Genomic DNA, 20,927 nt, shown 5'->3' with positions numbered 1-20,927 from the left:
GCTGTACTTAATCCAGTGCTACAAAAAGGGATTATGGAAGGTGAGGAAATCATGGTATAACTTGATGTCATAATGTATAATATAACCGATATGATAGTCACTTTAAATATTAAGGGTTTTTTAATCTGTCAATATTCTATTTTGTTTCTGCTGTAGTGCTCGCTTATGGTACTTGTATTGCCTACTGGGGGAGCATAAAGTCTCCTCTTTAAGCCATGACTTATTTTCAACTGGTCATTTTATTGCTTTGTGATTATTTTATATCTCTATCGGTATGAAAAAAAATAATTTGAGGCACCAATTAAGGAGATTTTGCTTGGTCCTGGGACCTGTCAGACACTTGCTATCTGTATCTGATGTAGTGAAGTTTGTTCTTTGGCTGCAGATTATAACTGTTGGGAGTTGTAAGCATCCCCTGGGTTGGAGACATCACTGTAATAACACTGAGCTTCCCAACTTCATTTTGGGATAGTTCTGTAAATCCGAAACTGAACTGGTGCTGAAGACTTTTTTTCCAGCAAAACGTTTGTTGGCTGATGTGTGTGAGTTTGCTGGAACACATGTGCGTTTGGCTGCTCTTCCCAGGGCCGTCCACCCTACACATAAAAAAAAAAAAAGTATGAGCAGAGGACTAGGGATGTGAGCCAGACCTTACGGATTTGGCAGCCCCTGCCTCCAGGATCCATCCATACCAGTGTTTGCCGACTACAGTCTGTCAGCTTAGCTGGGTTTTTTTTCTTTCTATGGCACTTGCATAGGAAAACTGTCCCCATTCAGGAAGAGTAGGATGCTTTGGTTTGGTTTTGGGGTTTTATTTTGTCACATCATGGTTACATGGTAATTCTTTTTTTTTTTTTTTCTGGAGCGTTGCTTAAAAGGAAGAAGCTGAAATGGGCTGATCCTGTGCTTAAGTATGGGAAAAGAAGGAATATTCTGCCAATGATGAAGGATGTTGCCAGGAATGCAGATACTAAATCCTATTTTTTACATAGCTGATAGAACCTCTGCATCAGCAGAGCTTTAAATCTCCCAAACAAAGTGTGTGTTGTAATGACTTTTATAGTACTTTATCTAGGGTATCTTACTCTATAAGTGTATTTAATGGTACGCTTGATATTTCCATTACATACACCAGCAATTCTTTTATTCAATTAAATTGACCCCCAAACCTTCTCCAAATCAATGTTCTCCCATTAGAAGTAATTTTCACCCATATTTGAATTAGGCAGTGTGAACAAGTGCACAAAGACAAGCTGTCTTAACTTACCCTGTATTTTAAGCCTAATTGCTGCAAAAGATTTGTTGGTTAATTGCTCTGTCCCAGGATGGCAATTTGATTCAGCAGAGGGGGGAATTGCTGCCCTTGAATAGTCTCAGTTTTGCTGTGGCCAGGTAGATTTTGTGCAAATGATAAGATATTTTTAGTTGACATAAATGATCTATAACAAAAAAAAAAGAAAAAAAAGAAAGAAGATATTTCATAGCCTGTATCATGAGAGTAGTATTTTATACATAAGTTAAGTTATAAGAAGGAATGTCAGTTAATATGGTACAACTCACTTGGCTGCCATCCAGTAATTGTAATTATGAAATGAAGTATTTGATGTGCTTTATATTGGAAAAATACTGCTGAGTTTAATTCTATGTAGTGAAAGGTGTGCCATCGTTGACAGTGGGATTGAGGAGTTTTTTAACCTTCATAAATGCAACAAATGGTACATTTGTTTGGAGTGGGGAGACCGCTTAAATATGGTTTTGGACCCTCGGGCAGTCTCTGCAAGCCTGTCCATATGGACCTGTTCTCCATAAGGTCCATATGGACAGGAGGGAGAGGAAGGGTCTCATCCGCACTCCCCAGGTGTCTTGTCCTTTGAACTTTCCCCATCTGAAGTGTTTGCAGGTCATGTCTTTGAAAGTTTCTTTGATGTGGAATGAAAAGCAAGGAGAGGACAGGGTTGCATCTTTTGATTGCTATGCTGGGCTGGGCTTGTGTGGTGGGGTTTTTGGTAGCAGGGGAGGGGACTACAACAGTGGCCCCTGTGAGAAGCTTCTTGAAAGCTCCCCTGGCTCCAGAACAGACCCACCTCTGGCCAAGGCCGAGCCAATTAGTGATGGTGGCTGAGCTTCTGTGATAACGTATTTAAGAAGGGGAACCTGAGAGGAGGTTGGGACTTTGAGGAGGAGTTACAAGGGGGACACCTGTGCAAACACCGAGGCCAGTGGAAGGAAGGAGAAAGAAGTGGGGGGTGTGCCGGAGCAGACACCCCCCTGTATCCCCTGGTGAGATGACAGGGCTGCCCTCCTGCCACCCATGGAGGTCACTGGTGGAGCAGAGATTCACCTGCAGCCTGTGGAGGACCCCCGGGACCCTACAGGAAGAAGAACCCCCGCTGTTGTAGTTGGGCACTGGGAGGACTGCAACACGTGGGGGTGACCCAGGCTGAAGCATCTCAACAAGAATGGACCCCGTGGGGAGGACTCGCGGCAGAGAGAGTTTGTGGAGGACTGTCTCCTGTGAGAGGGGTGGCACGTGGAGCAGGGGGAAGAATGCAGAAGGGTGCTTCCCCTCTCCCTTGCAGGAAGAAGCAGTGCTGTGGGGGGAGGAGGTAGAAATATTGGGAACAAAGGTGGAAAGAAGGAAGGGGTGAGGGGAGGTGTTTTAAGATAACTCTTCTCACTGTCCCATTCTGTCTGTTAAGTGTTGGTTTTGTTAGTGTTTGAATTACAGTGATGTTCTTACTTTTTTTCTTCCCCTAACAAATCTGTCTCTTGGCTGTGACTGTTAAATGGTTGAGGCACCCTGCTCTGTCCTTATCTCCATTCCTGAGCCTTTTTGATTCATTTTTCTCCTTCCCAGCACTGGGGGCGAAGGGGTGAGTGAATGGCTGCATGGTGCTCAGTTGCCCTCTGGGCTTAAACCACGACATATGCCAGCTTAAAAAAATCGCAGTACTAATTTTATGGGAAGAAACAGAAAACTACATGGTTTTGAGAAGCTTGCAAGCAAAAAATCACACTAATAGGAGACACTACATGAAAGCAAACACCACTGAAGAGATGTTCTGCTGTGGTTTGCTGTCAAAGACTAGTATAGGTTTGGATTTTGTTTTAGGCAATGTGTTGAGACATGACTTTCATGTCCCTGCTCTCTCTGCACCAGAATAGTGAGAAAGATGGCTAGATACTTGAAAACTGAATAATAATTGAAGTTGGCACGGACCTCCAGAGGACCTCTGGTCTATCCGAGCTCAAAGCAGGTCAGGTGGGCTCAGGGTCTTCCCCAAGAGCAGTTGCTGTTCCTTGGCTTGACAAGGAGTTGGATTCCCACCGTGGATCAAGTGACCAGCACCTTTGAACAGCTGTGGCGGGGCTTGCAGAGGTTTGAGTGCTTTTCCTTTCTTTTTTTACCTGCATCAGACTTGTATTGCAAGGAAGACAAACATAGATCTAGTATTATTTATTAATTTTTATTATTGTTTTTTTTTCTTGCGGTACAGCAGCAGCTGGAACTTTGCAAATACTTTCTTTTAAAAATACTGAGTTGTTTTATTTCACGCAACCTTCTGTAGGTATTGACAACCAGGAGATGTCATGGGGGTTATCAACGAAATGGGGGGGTATGTTGAGGATGAATACCTTAAAATGTGTTGTGAATTGGTCTAAGCTGTATATAAATCCTGATATGTGTGAGAGACTTGGAGATTTTAGATATATATGTGCATGTGTAGTCTTTTCAAACTCCTACTTGCCATTCAAAGTCTTGTGCTCGTGTCAACAGCCAGGAGAAATTTTCTCTAAAAATATTGGAGAAAAACATTATCAATTTGTTAATTAAAACGCAAAAAAGTATTTTGTCATTATAGGACCTTGTGTTTAAATTGCTTTGTCGCCTTTGTGGTTTGAAATAGAAAATTGGGTTTTGGCTCTGCGGTGTTCTCCGGTGGCCTGTTGAAAAAAAATGGAATAACGAGAGAGAAATCTTTAAAAGATTTTAAAGGTCAGTTGTTTGGCAGTTCAGGGTTGCAGGTCGTTCTTGGTGAGAGCTCTGCAGTGCGAATGCTATAAATACTTCGTGGGTTTTGCTTTTTACCATAAAAGCATTGATGGTTTCATTAGGCAGCATGGAACATCTAGCCACAACCAAGAGCATTAAAGAACAAGGTGTCAGCACTTGAACTCGTATTTAATTGCAATAAACTAGATATTCAATATTATTACTTGGCCACGCAGAACAACGCCTTGAAGGACTCACATAAATGCTATTTTACTTTGCAAGAATGCAAGCTGTAGCTCATACTTTCTGGCTTTGATAGTTATTTAGGTGTTGTGGTCTCTGCTGCATAGAGCTGGCCTTTAGGGCTCCTTACGGAAACTGAAAGTTGGGGGAGATACGTCAAAGGGGTATAGTTTTAGCAGTACAATTACAGGTTGATAGGTTTTATCAGGCGGTGAGCTGCAGATTTAAAAGAAGTATTTCCCAGGGCAGAAGCAATAATGAGAAGGGATTTAGCAAGGCTCTAATTTAAGTAGTCTAGATGCATTTTATGTTCTGGCCATAACTCAATATATTTCTGTTAAAAAGCAATAGAACAGGACAAGAAGAGTGCTGGGAGCTTGGTTACAGTTTGAAGGAAAACAAGCAAAAATGATCTTTATCATGCAGCTGTTTATGTTTCAAGATGCAGAAAGGAATTCATAACTGCAGAGAATAACTGTAAAAGCCAGTGAATGCCCTGGTCACATAAAAAAGACATTGAAATTACAAAATTTCAATATGTTATTTTTTTCCTGTGTCTTTTTTTTTTTTTTTTTTAAATAAAGGTATTTGTGATTTTTTTTTTTTCCCCCAAACATAATGTATAGCATATTGGGAAAAATAGCCTTCAAATCTGGAAATAAATTATAGGTGATGTTTAAAACCCCCACTCTTTGTGGAAGCATGCGCTGGGCTTCTCTAACAGAAGCTATAGGTAAAGTATGCAAGTGCACATCTGACACGTGCGTTGAACCTTGCTGTTACATTGTTTGTGCTGTGTCTGTCTAACTCTGGCCCTGGCCTTGTGTTGATGTTATTTGATGGTAAATAGACTTTTCCTATACTGTCTTCTTTAGTGCAGTCCCCGTGCATTAGGGCTTGGGCTCTTTGGGCATCGTATGGACTCTGCACCCCCCTTGTCCGTTACCAGCACCTATATATGCAAAGGTCTTAATTCACAAATATTCTCTTTAGTTACATAAGTTCAGACATGTGTTTTATTTCCCTGGCTACTATATTGCTGGCTGACACTTTGAGTTTCCACCTTGCTTATACAGTTACAAGTCATTCATACTTTATGAATACATTTGATTCATGAATTCCGAAATTCACGGTAAACCAGGGAATATGAGTCTTCCAGCAGTCTCTTGTCTGATATTAAGCTATTTCTTGTCCCGAACATAAATGAGCATGACTAAATCTTGCTCCCAGTCCCTTTAGGGCCCCACGATGGAATATAACTACTAATATAACTATTCCACAATGGCATAGCCCATATGGAGATTTAGGCAGTTGGCTTGCTTTTCTTTTGGTATATTCATGGTATGGCTTTCTAAAAACTGAAATTTATGTGTCAAGTAGATGGGAAACCATTTAAAAACTCTTGTCTATTAATACATTTATCGTTCTATATAGAAAAGATAAAATGATGTATTTATTTTTCCCTCTAAGGGTGAGTCCTAGAGGCTCCTTTGAGAAAGGCCACACTGGGAACCTTAAATACGCCACCAAAGGCACATACTTCCACTAGTGCTTTCACCACAGAAACTGTTATTCTATGTGGGAATATTCTATATGGGGATGGCATTCAGTCAGGATTATCTGTACAACAGCATTTTATTGCCATTGCCATATGAGAACAAGCCACTACAGTGTTTTCCTAGATGCAGGCGTTTGGAAAATAACCTTATTTCAGAAAAGACAGTAAAATAATCCTTATTCTGGCTGTAATCCCTAATCTGTAATCCAGATTGCATTAATATTCAGTCCAAAATGAAAAGACCACTGTCCTTTGGGATCAGGCGAGGAGGAACGTTGAAGTATTTAGCCATGAAACTGTTAATTATTAATATTTTTTTCCCTGCCATCCATGATAAGCATCTCTTTGTGCAGGAGGGTTGTAGGAGGCAGGAGGAATGGAGCTGCTCATTTCTCTGCCTTCTCTAAACTGTTGAATCACCAGCACTGGGTCCAGAGGGATGCTCGGCTCCTACAGAGGAACGTATTGAATTTTGTTTCCTTCAAAATGTTGAGCCCTGGCCAGTAAAAGCTTTGGTGTCCCTGAGAATTTTAGGAATGCTGTTACAGAGTTTTGCCCGTTGAGCTGTTCAGCAGCTTCGAATCAATGAGTCAGTAAAGGGAAATAATAAGAACAGAAGATAATTTGTTTTGGGGATAACTCATTTTGTGTTTTCCAAGGCTGAGCTATTATGCCCTGGTTGCAGCAGGACGTGGTGTCCTGTTCAAGTATATATAGATTAGGCATGCATAAATTGAATTAATAGCACTCTTTTTTTTTGTAGCCCAATAGTTCTGTTAAAGAAACACGGTGAGTAAACCAAACAAAAATGTATTAAGTTGTCTCAAGTTAGACATCAGGCGTTTCTTTAGCTACTTGTTGGCCCTTCACCAGCGTGCCTTTGCCATAGAGTCAGCCTTAAGTTTTAACAAGATGTGATCCAAAGAGCTTTCTCATTTACATCAGCAATAAAGAAAAATGCATGAAAGAGGTATATTATGGGTTATGATTTCTGTAGGCGTTTGGGTTATAAAATATAATGTGGTCTGGCATGTTAATCCAGAAAAAAAACTCATAAAAAAAGAGGACTCTCACGGTTTCCCACTCCTATATTTAAAATGTTTTTTCCTGACTCTAAATGTTCCTTGTTACAGAATATAAAATACTTATTCCTGGGTAAGGCTCTTCCCAAAGAAATCCTAATAAATAGACCTTATTTGTCTCCGTGAGCTATTACTTTAAGGTATAAGCACAGGGAACAGAACCAGAAAATCCTTTTAATATTGTTTTTTGCTTAAATTCTTTATTAAATTATATGAAAAGGTGATTAAAACAGGGCTGCCTTCCATTTGGTCTGTTCAAGTTCATATTGTTGCTGGCTCATTTGTTCTTAAGTGAGCAACTTCAGCTATATAGAAAATTTATCTTAACATGATATCTTAGATTACAGTCAATCCTATTGCAGGGAAATGCTCATAATGTAATTAATATAATTTGAAACATATATCTAAATATATGGCGATGCACTAGCTTGTGCTTATAAGCTTCTTGCTGTGTCTCTGCTCACTGAAATACCTGGAGGAGGACAGGTAAATCCTCCAGAAATGTTAAATAGCATCGTGTCTTTTAATGCCAAAATGCCTATTTTTGGGGAAAGGATGCCTGGATTTTTGTTGCCAGGTGAGTTTTGGGGGCTTCAGTGCTCACCTGGAGGTGTGGGCATCTTTGACACCCTCTGAAGGGTGGGGTGGAGGAGGGATGCTGGATGTGGGGAGGATTTTGGGGGGGAATAAGCAGAAAACAAATGTGAGCAGCCTGAAAAGATGTGAAACTTCTGTAGGGGAGCGTTCCTTAGCTGTGTGTCTGAAATAAATCTCTCAAGTATAATCTGCTTGCTCTGCAGGTTTCGGCTATTCCAGAACTTGTTTTAGTCAACTAAAGTGAATTCGTATGCAACAGCCTGAGTTTAAACAGATCCTTGTATTCAAATAGGAGGGAAAAAATCACGTTGTTATTCTGTTAGCAAACCCCCTTTGGTTCTTAAATCATTAAATCTAACCAGATTGCTAAATAAATCTGCCTGGGAAGATAAAAGCAGACATGAGAGCATGCATCACGCAGGTGCTGAAGGTGTTGAATGCCTTTACACCAAGGTTTCATTTAATTTGGCCCTTATTTTTTGCTGTTAGTTGTAAAGTTAAATCTGAGAAGGTAATTTGAAAAGTTTCATATTATAGATGTAAAGCCTTTTAAATCTTTTCTAATAAATAGCTGAGCAGGGAATAAATCTATCGGGAGCTCGGAGCTGAGCTCTGATATTAAACCTCAGCACAAATTGTATTTGTAATTGTAATTCAGTGTCCATACACAAACAACACTTAGACATTATCTTGTGTATAATTACCTTAAATAAGTTTGCCTTAGAAGAAAAGGTGAATGATTATCAACACTGGTTTAATAAATGAAACATTAATTGGACCTGGCAGCTTGACAGATTCTGTCACTGTGGGCCAGATTGTTATTAAGGTGATTTAGGCACAATTGAATGTACCAGTTTTCCGTGAGGCTGAGCTGCAGTTCTTACAGGTTTCTTCTGTTCAGAGATTTCTTTTAAATGGCAATAAATGACTCTCTGTATTAGATGCCTCGGTAAGGCAAGGCTTTAATAAAAGCTTTGCATAATAAAGGCTTAAAGGCATTTTGATTTTGAAAAAAACAACAGCAGCAAATCGAAACAACAGTGTCTGAAATGCTGAAAATACTCTGGGTTATGCCGGTGACATATATGACATTGTCTAACATCTGAGTAGCCTTCAAAGCATTTTTTTCCCCCTAATTCCATATATAATTAAAAAGCAGCTTCCTCTAACATTAAAATTTAGAGTCTTGTTGGAGCAGTGTACTTTTATATTTATTTAAATGAATAAAGCACAGCCTTAATATAGACTATAATAACTTCAAATATTAAATCTCTCCTGTACAGCTAACGCTTTATTTTTAAACAGTGTTTATATGCCCTTCATGAATACCAAATTGAAAATGAATATGGTCCCCAGAAGCTCGTCGTATTATTTTGTAGACCATTCAACTAACTTTCACCATATGCTTTTTATTAATTACACAATGATGGCAAAATCCCTAAAGTTAAGTTGTTAGTGACGTGCATATAAATAAGGTAAGGTGGTGGCTTTTCAAAGGCAATGATGGCATCTCTCTCTTTTCACAGGCTTTTGGAAATGCAAAAACGGCACATAACAACAACTCGAGTCGATTTGGCAAATTTATTCAAGTGAATTATCAGGAGACAGGCACCGTGCGAGGGTAAGTGGGAATCGGGTTGAAGATGCAGTACTTACTCTTACCTGCACAAGGAGACTAAATAGGCTGTTGTAGGGGGTACACGAAAAAGAAGGTTAATATTTTTGGCCAGTATATTACCTGAAATGGAGGGTGTGTGTGTGTGAATATGTGGTTTTAGCCTATTTAAATCCATTGGTATGAAAATGTTGGCAATCTGAGCTGCATATTGAAGCATGGATACACCTGAGCTGGTTTCAAGCCAGCTGAGCTGTCCTTAATCATGATGTTGACTTTATAATTAAGCTGAGATGGAACTTTTCCTCTTAAGACAGCAGTTAAGGCAGGAAAGAGAAACATTTTAGCTAGGATGGGTTAGGGGACTGGAGCATATGATAGGAAGTAGAGGCTGAGGGACCTGGCTTTGCTCAGTCTCAGGAAGAGAAACTCAAAGTGGGGATTTAATCTCCAGCTGCCTGATGGGTGTTACAGAGGTGGTGGAGCCAGACTCTTCCTGATATCTGTCTAATTCCCCATATGCTTCTGTCTCTACCCTGAAGTCTTTCTTTAACCCAGCCCTTGACCAGTTAGGGCCTCTTTTTTACCCCCGGGCCATTCCAAGGAGATGCTTGTCTCCATTGTGGTTCTCCACAGTTTAATTCAACATCTCTTCTGCTACACAAAGCTCATGGGACATAACAGCTGTGACTCAAACCTTCCTTCTCCTGGGGAGGGCTGCAGCAGAAGTGCTGCATGGTTGGAAGTCTACGGATGAAACCTTCTGGGTGGGCTTACCTAAGCCTGGCTTTCTCTTTGGCTTTAGACAATTTACACGGCATCAGGTCATCACAAAGTGACTCAAGCTAGCTCTAAATGAGCAGGGCTTCGTTAACTCCACTTTTTGTCCAGGTTCATTAACTCAGTTGGAAAAGCAAAGTGTAGAAGTAGCATTCCAGGGGTTGTATAACTTCTGCAGCTAGCTAAAAGATCTCTTGCTGGGACTTTGTTGTTATTTTAGTGAATTGCTTTTAAATTTTTTTTTCTTTTTTATTTTCCAGCAGAACAGTATCACACAAATAGCTTCCATTAATTTTTCAAATGAGCTTGGGTACTCTGTGTACCTTCCTGCTGTTTTTTTCATCCTACGTCAAATCTGATGTTCTTTTTCTTTTTTTTTTCTTCTTTAATTCTGGTGAACAGTTCTCTTAAAAGGATAAGCCTCATTTTTTTTTAATACCTCCAGAAATACAGGGTAACAAGACTGCAACAAATGCCTTAACTTCTTGGCATGCTATGTCAGCTCTGTGGAAGTGGCCTCTATTCATACTTTGCAGATAGGTGCAAGTAACATTTTATTCGTATACTGTAGTTCATAAAATAAGAGGAATTTTCTCTTTTTTAAAAAAAAATGCACTTTCTTGGTCTTCAGTTGCACGGGGTGATGTGACTGTGCTTTGCTATAAGCCTGCAGTGCTGCCCCAATGAAAATAAAGAGATATTTAAAAAAACCCTGTGAGCTGTTCCTGGCATATGAGGCCACAATTTTTTTCCATAGTTTGACAAGGAAGATCACCATTTTATTTTTTTTAAAAACTGCATAGATTTTAAGCACAACCCAAGTCAATTATCATCCTCTATTCTGCATATTATTTGCTTTGTTAATGTGACTGTAACTTACAGCCCCGAATCAGAGTTTTGCTCTGGTCAAAGGCTGAAAATAGCAGTTGGATATTTGCTTACAAACCCTATGCATGTAATGACCCAAAACTTGAAGTGTATTTAAACTTAAGAGGTGTAATAGCCAAGAGATTTAGTAGCAGCCAACCGCGCCCCATGAAATGAAGTCTTTGAAGATGTCTTTAAAATTGATGGATCATGAGCAATGGCTACAGTTAAGTGCATTCCCATAAGGCTTTATGAATTTATTATGTCCTGTTCGATGATAAGCGAGTAGTGGAGGAAGGTCTTTGCAACCTGTTCAGTCCTCATAAGATGATCAAAAGCTTCAACATCTGACATGCTCCATAAAATTGCAGAAGAGCCAGATAGGAGACATTTTAATTAAAAACAACAGTGCCCTGGTATAATGGTAAATCTGTGCAATGGCGTGAGGCTGTATCTCAAATGCCATGAGTTGGCACTTTCAAACATGCTGTGCTTGGGTGTTTTGCATGTTGGTGTTTGTATATGAAATTCAGTCTCAGATTTCAGCTGATGTTACCTGGTATGCTAAGTACAGACTCTGCAGCGCGCTTAAATGAATATTTTGCAGGAAATCATACTCTTAGAACTCCTTTTCTTTACTCTTAAAGGTAGATTTAACATAATTGACAACAGTAGATAAAAAGAAAACATTTGGAGATGTCTACTTTTATTATACTTAGATTGGTTTTCCTTTTCACTATCCTATTACAAGAAGGGACATGTGTTCTTCTTGGGTTATGTCTTCGTTACGACCTTTGCACCAAGCAAGAAGTATTTTACCAAAGCAGCATTTTAGTTGCATCTACAAAACAGTTTAAAAAAAAATGTTTAGAAAAATTGCCCTGATTTAAATAGTGGTTTGAACTAGATGACCTCTAGAAGACCTTTCCAACCAAAATAATTGAATAAGAGTAATTTAGGGGTGTGTGTCTATAACAAGAGCAGAAATCACAGGGGAAGGGATGAGACGTCAAGGGCAGTGGACGTGATCCAGGTTGTCATACAGCAGCATGCTGAGCTACTACCCGGGGGTGGGAGTGGGATCTGGGACACTTTGATACCTTTTTCACTCCTCTGTTCGCCAAGCCTGCAGTGGATTTATGGTTTGGCTTGGAAAGGAAAAACTGGGTTTGGGTTAGAAAGGGAATACAAAAAACCCCCTGTCAGTGAGGAATATCCATAGACCATTCTCAGCTTCTTTGCAGGGAATAAACAAAAATAAACCTTTTTGGTGCATATCATACAGAGGAATAATACTGCTTTTGCTGTCTGTCTGTCTTTACTCCTCCTATGCAGAAAGATCATCCAGCTGGGGATTGCATATGCCATTTCCAGTAGCCTCTCCTAAGAGCTGCCCATAAGAGTTGTCACAAAACCTCTGCAGCATGTCTAAATGATTTATTTTACTTGATTTTTTTAGTGAAAGGAGGGGAGGATTACTGAGATGCAAGTAATAAATAGGTCTGTCCCCATCTGGAGGCTCTGGTGGAGAAGCGAGCGTAGAGGCACCTCCTTGTCCTACCATACCCAAGGTTCATTGGATTTCCTGATTCATACGTGGCTGCTAATGTCGGTGCCATGTCACTGGATGTCTGTAGCTGGAAAAACACAGCTACATCATCAAAACTGCCAATTATAACTCCGGTTTCTAAATCCCTGTGATTACTGGTTAGTATTGTTTGGAAGAAAAAACCTGTTGAAGCTTGTTTCAGCTCTATAAGCTTGTAAAAAGTATTTAATATGTAAATTAAACATGTTTATTATGGAGGCACTTAGGATAAAATGTAAACTCCAATAAGGAGCTTTTGCAATTGTTTATTTTTTGATGATAGCCACAAGTTAATACTCCAAGTTTTTGTTGGGAAGTCGCTTTTCTGGAAGAGGTAATAATGATTTGAGGACCGATTCTGCAGCTAAATATGACCTTGCAAACTTTTGCACCCAGTTATGTTTCTTGTGTGCACAGATCTTCGTCTACAAGCACTTTTATTTTGCTGGCTTTGGATTAAATTAGTATCTGAGATTCTTCACTGCTGTCAAAATTTTCCCCCGTGCTCCCTGCCCATAGGCTAACGCATCTGAGATCGTGTTTTTCATATCCAAGTTAGTGTTGGCTCTGTATCAAACCAAAAAAACCTCAAAAGCCAAACATAATATTGGGCTTGTTCTGCTTAGGAAGAAATTTATATAACTAAGTGAAACAAGGCTGAAACTTTTTTTTGTGCGTAGTAAGACTGAAAAGTCCCTGTAAAGCTGTGTTCGTTTAAGTTGAATATTGGGTCAATGAATAACACTTTCATTTTTTTCCTTCTAGAGCTTATGTTGAAAAGTACCTCCTAGAGAAATCAAGACTAGTCTATCAGGAGCACAATGAACGGTAGGTGCCTATATGTTGCTTGTAGGGTTGGTTTGGACTTCTATATGTGCTGATAGTGTGGCACAGATAGCTTAAAACCCTGTTTGAGCTGGCATGGGGGGACCAGGATTTTCACGCTTTTAGCTCTGTGCTTCAAAGATAAATGATGCATTTTATATTTTGCTGTTTAGGGAGGAATGTACTACCCAGGGAAAACGATTCATGTCACATGAATTATTACATACCGTTTGTTTTCTTGTGCAGCTTGTAAGCTGTTTAATATCTAATTTGAGGTGGGGGGAAGATGGTTTTTCAGTTCTGTGTTACAGTTCTTAACACGTTGAAGCCATCAGAAGGGCCTTTAGAAAAAGCTAAAAATTATATAGACAACAAATTTAAGAAAACTATTCTTTCCTAATTGCAACGTATTATTTATTACATGCTCCTCTCTCAGTAATTACTCTGATTTTAAATAAATTTGCTGCTTCGAGTTGTCTTTCAACTCTTAGCACTTCTGTCTGTGTTTCCCTTTTAAGATGCATTATGTGAGAATTTTTCCTGGATGCTCATGGGCTGATTCTGAAGTTAAACAGCCTTGACAAATGTAGTTTTGGGTGTTGCAAGATGATTTAACTTGGTTCCTCTTGGAAAACATCCAACATAAAAGCGAAGTTTTAATTTTAGAAATATTGCTACGCTCTCAGAGTTAATCCATGTTAGAGCTGTCTTGAAGCAAAACAGATGAGTGTCACTTGGGGTGTTTTTAGTGTTAGTAATATTCAAGTATTTTGAATATTTGAGTAGCCATCAAAGTTGAAAGATTTTTTCGTTCTGTCTTACAGAACTGCAACTGCAAAATCACTATGTTTTAAATGGCAATAAGGTATTAAAAATAATAGTAAGTTCTGCATTGCAGGCAAATATGTTGTTTTGATTCTAATAAATATGTAGGCATTGCACATGTTTCTGAATGAAAACATGACAATGCTGCCTAGGAATTCTTTAAGTCTATTCTAGGGCAGTGGATATCCTTGGATGGAAAAGAGGTATCTCATTCTCCATTACTTTAATATTTCATATGACTGCAAAGTGTGTACGAGTGTTCAGGTCTGAGTTTGGAAGCTGGAAAATCAGGTTATGAGTTTTACATATGCTTCTCTGATTAATGATGCTGTTCATTTTGAAGTCTAACATCTTTTTTTTAATTTGTCACCAGGAACTACCATGTGTTTTATTACCTCCTGGCAGGAGCGAGTGAGGAAGAGAGATCAGCATTTCATCTGAAGCAGCCTGAAGAATATCATTATCTCAACCAGGTGGGAATACTATACAGGAATACAATGCATGGTCTTGCCTCTTCTACTGCTGGTATTTAATGCTAATAAAGAAAATATATGGAGTAATAAAAATGGGTTGTCTTAATGCTCTATAGGCAGCCTTCCATCATTGGAAATAATTCTGCATTGGCAATCTGAACACCTAATATTATGAAAAAAAAAAAAAAAAAAAGAAAAATCAGTTTTCCATTTTTGTCCCCTACCTGTGATGAAATAGTAATAATTTACCTGTTATCTGTGTGAATGTCATTTACTCATTAACTTCTGTCTGCTGAGTCGAAGAAAAGAGGAAAATGTGTGATACTAGTACCTCTTCAGGATATAACATCTTGCATGAGGTAGTCCTAATTCTGTAGCTTCATGGCTGGCTTGATTGTTTGTATTTAACAATATAATAAATTTAATATAAATAAATTTAATATAAATAAAACCACAGCAACCATTGAAAATGTGTGAATTATAAATGAGTGAGATATTCATGGCGAAATAAACTCATACTTTGGAAAATCTGATTTATTTCAGGTATTTAAGATGCAGTTGTCTGCTGATGCTTGTGAACAGGGGCTTTACTGCTTTTTGCTCAAAAAAAAAAAAAGAAAAAAAGGAGTAGGACTATGTGGAAGAGTAGTTAGGTTATATGTTGGTTTTAACTAATTGCAATTTTCTTGGAGATGAAACACAATTAGCCACAAAGAGTGATTTAATCCCTAAGCTGGAGAGAAATGTGTATGCACAGTGCAACCCAAATAGCCTTTAGTCTTTCTAGAAATATAATTTAACTCTGGAATAAGTCTCAATTACCTGGGGCTTTTCAAAGATCTTTTTAAAGTGGGCTATCAAAGCCCAAACCTATTGTAATATTAATGACTCCCACTCTTAGCAGGATAAGGAAACTCGCACAGATGAGTAACACAGTAAAAGCTGAAGGCTTTTTGCTGTCTTTGTGCCTCAGGTGATAGTTGGAGAACCTGGTGTGATCTTCATGAGCATCTGTGCTGCTGAGATCGTTTGGATCGAATGTTTTGTCAGATTCACAGGTTCTGTTGGGCAATCCGGTAGTTTTATGTTAGTTGAAAACGTTGCTTTAATTACAGTCCTTTTCTTAAATAGCCATTCAAGGGTGTTAATATTTAAACTAAAATTATAAATCCAGTGGCATGTAGTGTATAGAACTAGTAGGAATGCAATAATTTAGGTTGAAACATTTGTTTTAACCTAAATTAGGATGCTGTGGACAAGTAGGCTGGAGAATGATGCTGAGGTTAGTCCAGTGGAACGGGGAAGCAGACTCTGGACTTGCCTGAACACAGTGTACGGACAATAGTGACAGTCTGAAATTTTAGGGAAGAAAAAAGGAAAAAGAGGTAGTGGAGGAATGGGAAAAGAAACTTTGGAAACATAAAAGGGGAAAAATTATAAAATGACCCTTGAGCATTTACAGTAGCTTCTTAAATGTGTCCTAGAGAAATCCCTTTCAAAGGAAAAGGAATGAGCTCAGAAATTAGCCAAAGTGTTTAACTAAAATATTAAAATTGAAAAGCTATAAAATATTGAACCAGACCCCTTAAGGACTGACTCAGTCCTTGAGTCAAGCATTATTTTCATTCTCCCAGGTTCCTCAGCTCACGTTGTGTTATGCAAAACAAACGTGCATTTTGCATTGCAGATGAGAAATAATCTATTCAGATAGTTCACCAACATGTGCTGTTATTTTGTTGATCTGTAAATGCAGGGAGCAGGTTTAAAAAAAAAAAATTTTTTAAAAGCAGATTTACTTAACTCCCCTGAGTTTGGATGACTTTTCCATATCTCATACCAGTGGCAGGTATACCTACCATTGCATACCCTGCAACTTGCTGAATATTTTCTGCGCTGGTAATTCACATTTATCCATTTTGAAACTAGTGATTTTCAGGTTTAGATCCTTATTTTAAGTTCATCAGGAGCTCTGGTGCCATGTGTGTCTCCCTCTTGGGACTGGTCGCTGACTTGTGCTTTGACTTCTCTCAACTCCCTTTCTGACTGGAAAAAGATACAAATTCCTAAAAAGCTTTCAAATCTTGCTTTCTAATTCATCCGAGAATTGCACTTTTGCAGCATATATGTGTCTAGAGCAGAGGTTAAGAGCAGAAACAAAAAATCTGCTCTTCAGTGTGATTTTCCATCAATAGCTCTTCAGATCTAGGTAAACCAAAGGTTTCTCCAACTGTAGAGAAAAAGAAAAGATCTTAAAATCCATTAAGCTTATTGCATGAGAGGTCCTCACCGTCTTGAAAACACTGTGAGCAGGAATCAGAGCACCATGATTGCAAAAGCATTATAAATCCTACCAAAAAAAGTAAGGAATGACTTCGCAGAATAATAACAATTATTTTACTTGGAAAGTCCACGTTGTTGCCCTGGTTAAAGAGCAGGTAGTGGGAGCTATTTTTGGTCTGAACACTACTTAACCCGGTCTGCCTTGCTTTCAGATGACAAAGAAACCCCTCAGACAGAGCTGGGATGATTATTGCTATGACTCTGAGCCGGTCAGTACAAGTACCCATGTCTTCTGTGTTGCTGGTGCAGGGCTGCTGCTCACTTGAATTTGTTAGGTGCACCAAGACCTGAGCAGAAATCAAAGTCAAATTAAGTTTAACCTATTAATTATCCTCTCCCTTCCTCTGCCCTGCAGTCACGTCGCTTGTGTATTGGCTTATGAGAATACAGATGTTTTTTCCCTTGCCCTTTCCTGGTTCCTTCCATCTGGAAAGCTTCTTCAACAGTTGGATATGGTCACCTGGTTTTAGCAAACTGAGGGATTTTTTTTTTTCCTTCCTGATGTAATACATGATGATTTATGGAAATTGTGATAGAGCAGCAATGTGAAAATTGGAATTTCTTTCCAATAAAACTGCAAATCAGTCTCTTGAAGCCCTAAGAGATGCATCAGTACGTGATGATGGTTCTAGCAGTGTATCTGCTCTCCAGTTTCCAAGGGAAAACAACCCAAAAACATCCCCCTCAACCATCTGTGAGAGAATCAAATCCTGATATTCTTCAGAATGCAGAAACAATTCCTTCTCCTAAAATAGTTCTGCTGACACGATCATCCTTTCCAAATGGATCGAACCAAAAACGGGAACGGTGAAGCTTCTCCCCCTTACCTGGCTGCTCCTGTGCAACCGAGTCGGAGGCGGTGGCTTCAGTTGGCGATGTGCTTTGGGTGTCTGTGTGTCCCGTGATGGTCTCTGTTGGTTTTGTCTTGCACGGGGAAGCATGTTTTGGATCAGCTGCATGTTGTTCCTGCTCATTTTGCCGTGTCCTTAATGGTTGCTGAACTCTAGCTGGTGCATCTTGGAAGAGTAAGAGGTAATCTGTGAAGGAGCTGGGTTTCACTCAGGCTAAATAAGCATCTTAACAGCAAGATTCTGCTGCAAAATCCTTAGGAGGAGAGGAGGGAAAGGGAGTCTAACCCCCCAAGGTTTAAAAATGTTGAATATTGTATTGGCATCCTTAATACATCAGCATCCTTAGAGGTCCTACAAGAGCAGGAAGTAAAGAACAGATGCTTTTCTATATACCTTCATACACTTCAGTAAGTTGCAAAGACCTTTAATTGCCTCAGGAGTGGGTTAGGACAATTTACTGGAGGAATTAAAATTAAAACAAACCCCAAATTTAATACCTTCTCCTGGAGGGGCCAACAGTGCCGTGCCAGTTTGGGGTCTACCATGTTACATGTCTTTATTTTGCATAGCAAAACTGTGTGCCATTACAATTCGACTCTTTATGTGATATTTTATTTTGCTCAGGATAATTTTCTGTGTTTTCCATGGTAAATCACATCTTTGCTTCCATTGATGATTCATTCCTAAGCATACCCTGGACCTCTCCCCATAACCATGGCCTCGTTTATAAAGAAACACTATTTTTTTAAACTTTCTATGAAAATCCATGGATTGCTTCAATGTGACGATAGTAAACAGGGGACTGGCTTTTGCTGGGAAACTAATTGCCCTGGCAGAATATTAGTGATGAGTTTGGTCTGTGAGCATGGACTATGTAATGCTTGTCTGCCCTAATATCAAGAAAACTCCTTTTTTTAATAATCTTCCATTTATCACCCATGAGGAAACAGTGCAGAGCTGAAACACTACAGAGCATCCTCTTTTAAGTAGATAATTTGCAAAAGGCTTTTCCATGCGGATTAATGAGTTTGGCAATTGTTATGTAAATTGTTAATTAAATTGCTTTTGGCATAGATTGTGCTACTTCTGAGTTGTCTGTGGTATTTTGCCATTGACTCGTGACTTAGTTTTGGATGAATGATGCCATGAAATGAAATTGTCTCCTGGAATACGGAGCACCACTAAAAGTTCCACTTGGTATCTTCTAAAAAAGTTTTAAAAAAGACTTATTTGCAGAATTTGTGGGTATATTATTGTCCTGCAGACTCCAAATCCCACTATAGTGGGTGTGAAAATTTCTCTGGGTTCTTCTCAGTGTATTTGTAGTGGCTGAGGAAGCCGGTTGGCCAAGGTTTGAGTTTAGAAGGGACAACTTTTTATTCTGCTATTTTGTGGTGTAAATATTTGTATTGCTGATGCCTGCTGATCTTACTGATATATAGTGTAGATGTCTTTTTTGCATTCCTTTGGATAATATATACAAATACCATCTACATCTCTTAAAAAGGGTAATTTTCAATCGTCTATTAATAAAAGGTGAAAGGTCACACTTACATGAGTATTTCCTAAGAACAAGCAGGTGTATTATTTTCTTGTTAAATTTAAAACTCTTATTTTCATTGATTTAAATGGTCTTACTGTTCAACGTCTCTAAATTCTCTTTTTGTCCATGCAGTATTAAGTTGTTGTCCCTGAAGACCATTGATAAAAAAAAAAAATTATTTTCTTGTCCAGTTGAACTTCTGTAGCTTTTAGTCAAGGGGCTAGGGCAGTTGTGTGCGAGTAGTCTCCTGTGTTGAAATAAATACCTTAAATAGTAATTTCCCCTTATAATCAGTAGCTATTGCTGTAATGATGCTACGGCGTGGGATGAAGAACATATCACTGACACAGTTGTGAGGCTTTAAATGTGGATAGGTGCTGTAAGACACAAAGCTGATACCATGCAATAACGTCAGTCTATATATTCTGTATTTACTATTTATTTTATGTACTATAATTGAGCATGAGGGTCTTTTCAGGTAACAGTCATCATCCTGTGACTACTTGGTAATGATGCTCACTGTAGTATTCATGTAACCCTGTTTAGTGCAGACTTTCAGAGTTATTTGTGTAAAAGTTTGTGCGTACTTGTTCACGTGATAAATATGATTTACAGACAAAGGACCAAAAGAAACTATGTGGATACAGCTGCTTAATTAATTCTCACTGCAACTGCAGCTATAGTTTTTAATTAACATACCTGGATTAATTTGTAATAAGTCTCTATTTAAGTGTTAGTAAATATTTTAAGGTTTAAGATAACACTATATTGTGTGATGCACCATAAACTAATTCTGATTTGGAGACTGGGAATTTTTATAGGCACCAATGGGAAAAAGTATTAAATATGGACTGTGAAGTGAGAGAGAATAATTGATAATCCATGTGGGGCCCACGGTAAACCAAAGCAGAAGGAACTTGGCATTAATAACTTTTATACTCATTTAAGGAGCATTTATGTTCCCTAAATATTGATGCAGGACAATATTAGTTGGATCCAGAATGTCACTGGGCTTCCCTGAAAGTATCAATGACTACTGTCAGATTGGGGAGTATCTGAAAAACTAGACTGTTCAGACACATTAACCTCCAGGAAATATAAAATGTAGTGGATTTCTCTCAATGCTAACAGTTTTAGAAAACTTCTTGGTAGTTAGAATAAAGTTAGTGAAAAATACACTTTCCCTTTCCTATGCAGGATTTAATTCACTGATACTTTACATGAAATTATGTGAATTCTATTTTAAAACTCTTTAGTTATAGGCACTCCTGATGGACCAGGACTTAATGTGGAATAAACTGTCTGTAAATGTGTAACATATTTCATCTCGTTGTTAATTCACATTCTTTTTGTATGCTAATAGTCCCACATTGACAAACTCTTGCCCTACTGTTAGAACGATGCGACTCGCCTCTTGTGTTAGAGGTTAAGTCTAGGAAATAAGGATGTATCTCCAGGAAAAATTAGCCAAAAATGTTATTTTGGAAAAGGTATACCAATGTAGTTCTCTCTGAGGCCCAGGTTATTCAAACCAAGGTGTTTGTGGTGGAGATGTAGTGTCCTTTGAAAGACCATCTCACCACGCTGGATAAAAACACAGTACAGAGGGGAATGTTTGTGTATACAATAAATAATTATTGTATTCAAATTTGCACTCTGGTTAGCTTTTCCATAAAGTCCTTCTAGAAGCAGATTCTCTAAACAACTTGATTTAAAAAAACCAAACAAAACAACAGCAAAACAAAA

General features: G+C 38.7%; 1 protein-coding gene across 9 annotated transcripts in view; it reads left to right on the top strand.

The window, feature by feature from the left end:
- MYO9A (myosin IXA) overlaps positions 1-20,927 on the top strand; it is a 189,299-nt gene that overhangs the window by 58,526 nt on the left and 109,846 nt on the right. For 8 of the 9 annotated variants that reach the window (XM_074837280.1, XM_074837282.1, XM_074837277.1 and 5 more), the window contains exons 3-6: positions 9,001-9,095; positions 13,090-13,152; positions 14,348-14,447; positions 16,940-16,996. In XM_074837280.1, the coding sequence (XP_074693381.1) occupies positions 9,001-9,095; positions 13,090-13,152; positions 14,348-14,447; positions 16,940-16,996 (315 nt within the window). The remainder of the gene's footprint in view (positions 1-9,000; positions 9,096-13,089; positions 13,153-14,347; positions 14,448-16,939; positions 16,997-20,927) is intronic. The other variant, XM_074837279.1, reaches the window with a different exon arrangement.

Source organism: Strix aluco, chromosome 12, assembly GCF_031877795.1.
Source record: "Strix aluco isolate bStrAlu1 chromosome 12, bStrAlu1.hap1, whole genome shotgun sequence".
NCBI lineage: Eukaryota > Metazoa > Chordata > Aves > Strigiformes > Strigidae > Strix > Strix aluco.
Note: the sequence above shows the minus strand (reverse complement) of the source record. Positions and strands in the feature narration are given on the sequence as shown.